This window comes from Orycteropus afer, unplaced genomic scaffold (assembly GCF_000298275.1).
Source record: "Orycteropus afer afer isolate SDZICR_OR568_19922 unplaced genomic scaffold, OryAfe1.0 scaffold00663, whole genome shotgun sequence".
Lineage (NCBI taxonomy): Eukaryota > Metazoa > Chordata > Mammalia > Tubulidentata > Orycteropodidae > Orycteropus > Orycteropus afer.
Window position 1 is genome coordinate 159,243 of NW_006922250.1, and position 6,438 is coordinate 165,680.

A 6,438-nucleotide genomic window follows, 5' to 3' on the forward strand; every position below is an offset into this window, starting at 1 on the left:
ATGATGACGGAGGTATAAGGGTAAAACAGAGCTATAGGAACGATGGCTGCAGCCAGGAGACGTGAGTGTACGATGATGACGGAGGTATAAGGGTAGAACAGAGCTACAGAACCGCCTACTCCCAGGAGGAGGGAGGTCAAGGGTGAAGCAGAGATACAGGGCTGTGTCACTTCCAGGAGAGAGAAACACAGCAGAAGAGGATGGGACCCGACTCATCTGAAGGCCCCTGGGTCATTCATGGTGACCTTGGAACCAGAACGTGTTTTTACACACTAGTGAAACAAGAACAAAAACGTACTTTGAAAAGGCAGTTCCCAATCAAAGAAGTGGGAACACTGTCTCACTGGTTCTATGAGACCACTATTACGCTAACGCCGCCTAACACCAGCAGACCTCACAAGACAACTACAGAGCAGTATCTCTTACAAACACAGTTGCTAAATTTTGTCAACAACAACAAAAAAGCTAGCAAACCAAATCCAGTAACATCAAGGATTATCCACCACAGGTTAAGTAGGGCTTACCCCAGAATGCAAGGCTGGTTGAACAGTTGAAAATCAGTAAATGTAACACATCCTATCGATGTCATGAAACACAAAGATCACATGGTCATCTCAGCAGACAGAGAAAGCATTTCATGAAATCTAACACCTTTTCATTAAAACACACACACACACACACACTTACATATACACACTCAAAAACTAGAAACGAGGGAACCTGCAACTGACAGTGGTTGTCTACGAAAAACCGAAGGCTGCCATCACAGGGTGGGACGGTGTGCCCGTAGCATGGCGGTCAGGGGAGCACAGGCCACGGTGGGCACAGTGGGCACAGGGGGCACACTCCAGCTGAGGGCCATTCTTGTGGACCTTGAAAAGGGCACCAAGGACAGGACGGGGCCAGGCCAAAAGGTCCTACTGTCGCAGCTGGAGGTCACCACACGCCTCACGGGCACCCCGAGCTTAACGGCAAAATGAACACACACCGCCTGCGTGCTGTCACAGCTGGGAGGTCACTCCATGCACCACACGTGTGCTCACCGAGTTTAATGACAAAGTGTACACACAGTCCCCGTCTGCCGTCACATCTGAGATCAGCCCACAACCTGTTTGTGTGCTCACCAAGTTTAATGACAAAGTGTACACACATCCCTGAGCGTCTCAAGCTGTCAAAAACCCGGGCCAGAGAAATCAACCTGAGCCCCTCCCACACCCCATGGCTACCCTCCCATGTCCTCCAGGGCGGCCCACCTAGACTCCAGGTGCGAGCCTGGTGGAGTGGTGGACATGCCCACATGCACCAAGCCTACCTTGGCCACCCGGCCCATGTCCTCCAGGGCAGCCCGTTCGTGTGGGAACTGGGCAAAGGTCGCCTCTATGCGGGCAATGACAGCGTCAATGTGGACAGTCCCCTGTGGACGACCTCTCGGGAAGTAAAATGCTGGAATGCTTTGGCTCGAGGCGGGAGGCCGTGGCTCTTCCTTCTTCGTCTGGACCTGAGAAAGCAAACAGGCAGCACTCGTTACGGCTTGAAAATGGTCAAGTGTCTTCTCCACATGAATGCACAATGTGTACAAACCGACGCCGTCTGGTGGTAACCTCACCGAGTGCCCTGAACTCACTTAGACAGAACTTTCAGCTGATGCCAGGACATTAGACGCCGTGCAGGCGACTGCCGCGGTCACGGGCCGCCCGCTCATGCACACAGCACGGTGTCCCACGTGGCCACCATGTCAGGCGGCTGACTTTGGACGTGGCGTCAGTGAAGACCCATCGCTACGGAAGGACTCCGTGGTTGACAGAGTGCAGAGTCAGTGAGGAGAGAGGCCCTCCATGACACGCACTGAGACAGTGGACACGGTGAGGGACCGACCACGTCAGGGGTTGTGAAGATGCAGCAGGACCGAGTCAGGCTGGCTCTGTCGAACACAGGCCACCACAGGTCACAGCTCAGTCAATCACCGGACGCACAGTGCACGGAACGAGGCACTCCACCGTGGACACCAGGAGAACGAGCTCATCGCTCCCAGAAGAGACACCACAGTGCCCCGTGGAAGGCTGACGGCCAGGCCAGCCTGCCGACCCTGGACTCGCCACGAGGAAAAGCCAGTCAGCAGAGAGGCACGTCCCGGGTGCAAAGTGGAGGGGCCGTGAGAAGGCGCAACCCCCGCCACGGGACGGGCTGACACGGTGCCAGGCAGCTTCCCCACCAACACACTCAACCACACCAAGCACAAAGACAGTGAGGATTGTACCGCTTCCTCGTGTCGTATCCAGGCTCACTGTGCGTCAGAGCCGACTGGGCAGCACCGGGGAGCAGGAGGGTGAACTCAAAACAAGTAGAAGAACAGTCAGGAGGAAGCAGGGGCAGAAGGGTGATGTAACAAAGGAAAGGAGAGAAAGCCAGACGGTAAAGATAAGTCAGCATGGATTAACAGCCGTAACAAACAGGGACACACTAAATGTGCGAGTCCAAAGATAAAATCAGACCTGGAAAAGAACCATATTTATTTATAATGCAAACAAAGATAACACAGGGACACAGAGAGCCTTGAGATTTAAAAAGGAAGAGGACACACCAGCCAAGCGGTGACCAAGAGAAAGCTGGAAGAGTTGCATCAAAAGCCAACCACACCCACTGCCGTGGAGTCCATTCTGACCCACAGCGCCCCTAGAGGACAGAGTGGAACTGCCCCACAGGGTTTCCAAGGCTGTCTTCATGGAAGCAAAGCCCAACTGTCCTGACTTCACCTGAGTGACACACATAGAAGGAAACACGTGAGACACACACACACACACACACACACACACACACACACACACACGGCAGAGGCAGGCGCCACCAGCTCCCCGGCAACCACAGGGCAGCCCAAACAACTCCAAACAAAGCCAGCTGCGCGGACGCGGGGGTTTTACCCTGTGATCCGGGGACAGAAATAGAGGTGGCTGCCCGCGCAGCTGCACACCACACATTCTTTCAACACATGCAGCCGCAGGGCAGAAGGCAGCCCCTGGGAGCCTGCAGGCAGCGCCCTGACCACAAGGGGGCCAGGCAGACCCAGATGAAGAGACGGCTGACACTCCCGGGAGCCCAGGCCGCGCGACAGTCCAGCCACACGCAAAGCTGTGCTTGTCCCCGGTCCACTCCCTGGTCCACTGCCACTGCTGCAGTGGGCACACTCGGGCCCCCACCAGCCGGCCTCTCAGACCCACAGGCGCTTTACAAAGCCCACCCCACGACCACAAACAGCCTTGCAGGGACACAAACGGGACCCCTTCCTGTGGGGACATGCATCCCGGTTATTCAGGGAGCAGGTAAATTCCTAATTTTCCAAGGGGCCATGGTGGTGCCAATGGTCACGTGGTCAGCTGCTAACCAAAAACTGGTGGTTGGAACCCCCCCAGTGGCTTGGTGGCGAAAGCGGTGGCAATGTGCTCCCGTGAAGGTGACAGGCTGGAAACCCACGGGGCAGGTCTGCTCTGTCCCACAGGGTCGCTGTGAGTCAGAACTCACGGCTCACGCAGCAACACGTAAACTCTCAGGACACAGCCCTGTGTCTGCGTGGGTGGCCACACGCTCTGCACCGCTGGCCGCGTGGTGCTCTGAGGACTCGGTGGGCGAGAGTCTGACAGCACCTGACCACATAGGATGGCGCACACTGAGCAGGCGACGGGCAGCTGGCAGCCGTGCCATCCCGTCGGTGGCAGCTGGGTGTCGGTGTCCAGACAGCAGGACAGGGCTGCGGGACCCGGGCAGAAACCACACCACGCGAGGCTGGGCCCAGGTGCACCAGGCACCTGGACTGTGACGGGGTTCCTGGGTGCAGACCGCACCCCTCACGCTCACACCGCGCAGGAGACTGCACCCCTCACGCTCACACCATGCAGATGCTCAGGGAGTGAGGGGCAGGCTGGGGCCAGACCACGTGGACACCAGGGCCAGGAGGGCAGGACGGAGGGTCTGACAGGTGACCCCTGCCCCGCACGCCCTCCATGGACACAGGAGGCCGGAGCATCTCAGGCAGGGCAGACCAACTGGGGACATGGACCGACGGAGGTGGGACACACGGACAGACGCTGGTCAGGCTCTGCTCTGTGTCCGGCAGGGGCACCGACCTGTGAGGACACAGAGACCTCCCAGCAGGACCTACAGCCCCAGGGACAGGCCGGAGAGGAGGGAGCCGCTTGGCCCCGGCCCAGCCTCGGCGGCAGTGGCCAAGAGTGGGCCCCGTCAACCCCTGACGCTGGAGCCCGAGAACCCTCCCCAGCGTCAGAGGCACAGCGGGCAACAGGTCAATCACCCCAACGGGGTGTGGGCAGCAAACGGGGGGGCCGTGTGCACGGCTGCCCACGAGCTGTAAGCATGGAGCTTTCCGGAAGAGAAGCCAAGGCTTTTGGGACCAAGAGCAGGTCCGTCACGCTCCCCTGGCGTGGTGACAATGGCCCCGCAAGTTGGACGTGTCACACTCCCATCAGGGGACACTCCCACCAGGACACTCCAAGTAGCCAATGAAGACAACACTACAGCCCTACCACCGTGTGGGCCCCCAAACAAAAACACAACTCACTGCTGTCGAGTTGGCCCCGACTCACAGCGACCCCTCCTTGGGTTTCCGAGGCGGTATCACTACGGAAGTAGATTGCCCAACCTTCCTTCCGAGGAGTGGCGGGTGGGTTTGAACCGCCAGCCTTCTGGTCAGCAGTCACGTGCCTTAGGTCCATTGGGGGCCCCCACTCCCCCCATATACACTCAGGACTGTTCCTGGGACCAGCCAGGAAAATGGCCCCCAACACACATCCCCCAGAAAACCTTGGTGCCTGTAGTGGGGGTGCCCCCACTTCACCCAAGCACAAGTCTCATTTCGGAAAGCCTCTGTTAAGACCGGCTTTTTGCAAAATGAAACAACCAATAGTGGGGTTCTCAAACTCTGCACCCCAAATCATTGACTTCTGTGAAACATGCATTCTAAACTCCCAGATTCTCAGAGACGGCCCCGTCCCCAGCCCAGAGCCCCGAGCCCCGAGCCCTGGACTAGGCCCCGAGCCTCCGTACAGGGAGGCTCAGGACCCCTCATTAGCAATGGGTCCCCTGAGGCCGGCTGAGTGACACGGACCGTCCCAAGGCCTCACTTCCTGCTGGCCACAGAAGTCCGCCGTGTGCTCATCCCACTTTCCATGTCTTAAGTGACGATGGGAGCAAAGAGGCAATCTTCCAAAAACAAAAGCCACAGCAGAACCCTGCCCATGCACAAATTTCAAACTTGGGAAGAGGCCGGACAGAAAAATACAGAAACTACGTGGCACTTGTGACATGGACGAGTCAGGAAAGATGCCAAAAAACATTGGCAGGAAGGTGCCTCCTGCAGGAAGTTTTCAAAGTCTCTCTGACCAGTTTCATTTTGAAGCAGTACCTGGCACCAGCTCCCAGTGGGGAACGGCCAGGGACTTTGGCGCACGGCCCCTCAGACAAGATGCCCAGGCCACTGCGGGGCCCCCGGGGGGCAGGGAGAAGGCACCTCTGTCCCCTCCAGAACCACACGCTCGGAGCCAGGGCCGTGCGGCACGGCTATCAGAAAGGCAACCTCCCAGCCCTGGGCGCTGACGCCTAGGCTTAACCTTCACAGCCGGTGCCCGTGGACCAGCGCGCCGCCCGCTGTGAACGGCGACCCACGTGCTCCGCGAGCGAGTCCCCGAAGGCTGAGAAGGGGAGCGGGTCCCCGGCAGCAGAGACGGCCGGGCGCTGGGGTGCCGGCAGCCCGCGTGGCCCCGGGCCTCCCCTCCGCAGGGCGTCCGTCCCCGTGGGCCTCACAGAGAAGCCAGCCTGCTGTCCGTGTCCACCCTCCTGCTGCTGGGGCACTGGCCCCGAGCAGGTGCCATGGCGGGCGAGGTGCAGGGTCAGCCACCGGGACGCAGCCAGGGCTCCCCTTGGAGGGTGAGCTTCCCGGGCCGGGGCCGGGAGCAGCGGTCACCTCGCCGCGCCTGGCCCACACGCACTCTCCCCAAACCGAGCCAGGGGACAACTTTCCCCAAACAAAGCGGGCGGGGGCTCTCGTGCCGCGCGTCCCCACCCTCGGCCGGAGGCGTTGGGGTGGCTGGCTGCAACACCGGGGCTGCGAGCACCGCTCCCAGGCGACGGCGGGGAGGGGACGGACAGACACGGAGACAGGCAGACGCGCCCCCCACCTGCTGGAAGGCCTTCAGCCGCTTCTTGAAGCGCGAAGGCAGCACGAAGTCGCAGCCGCGGGCCAGCAGGGCCAGCTCCTGGCGCAGGTCGGGGTCCTGCCGCAGCGAGCGCTCCCTGAGCCGCATGCTGTCGGCCTTCATGGGCGCGGGGCCGGGCGGCAGCTGCACTCTTCTCAGCCGGCGGCTCAGCGGGCTCCGGGGGCGGCCGCAGCCACCAGGCAGCCGCCGAGGGGGCCGACGCCGGGCCGCACGC

General features: G+C 60.2%; 1 protein-coding gene across 1 annotated transcript in view; it reads right to left on the reverse strand.

Moving 5' to 3' along the window:
* PPP2R3B (protein phosphatase 2 regulatory subunit B''beta) overlaps positions 1-6,438 on the reverse strand; it is a 52,784-nt gene that overhangs the window by 36,097 nt on the left and 10,249 nt on the right. The window contains exons 4-10 of the mRNA XM_007956771.2: positions 5,972-6,378; positions 5,674-5,858; positions 5,414-5,568; positions 3,882-4,118; positions 3,524-3,742; positions 2,969-3,035; positions 1,313-1,498 (exon numbers count right to left, since the gene is read on the reverse strand). Of these exons, the coding sequence (XP_007954962.2) occupies positions 1,313-1,498; positions 2,969-3,035; positions 3,524-3,742; positions 3,882-4,118; positions 5,414-5,568; positions 5,674-5,858; positions 5,972-6,378 (1,456 nt within the window). The remainder of the gene's footprint in view (positions 1-1,312; positions 1,499-2,968; positions 3,036-3,523; positions 3,743-3,881; positions 4,119-5,413; positions 5,569-5,673; positions 5,859-5,971; positions 6,379-6,438) is intronic.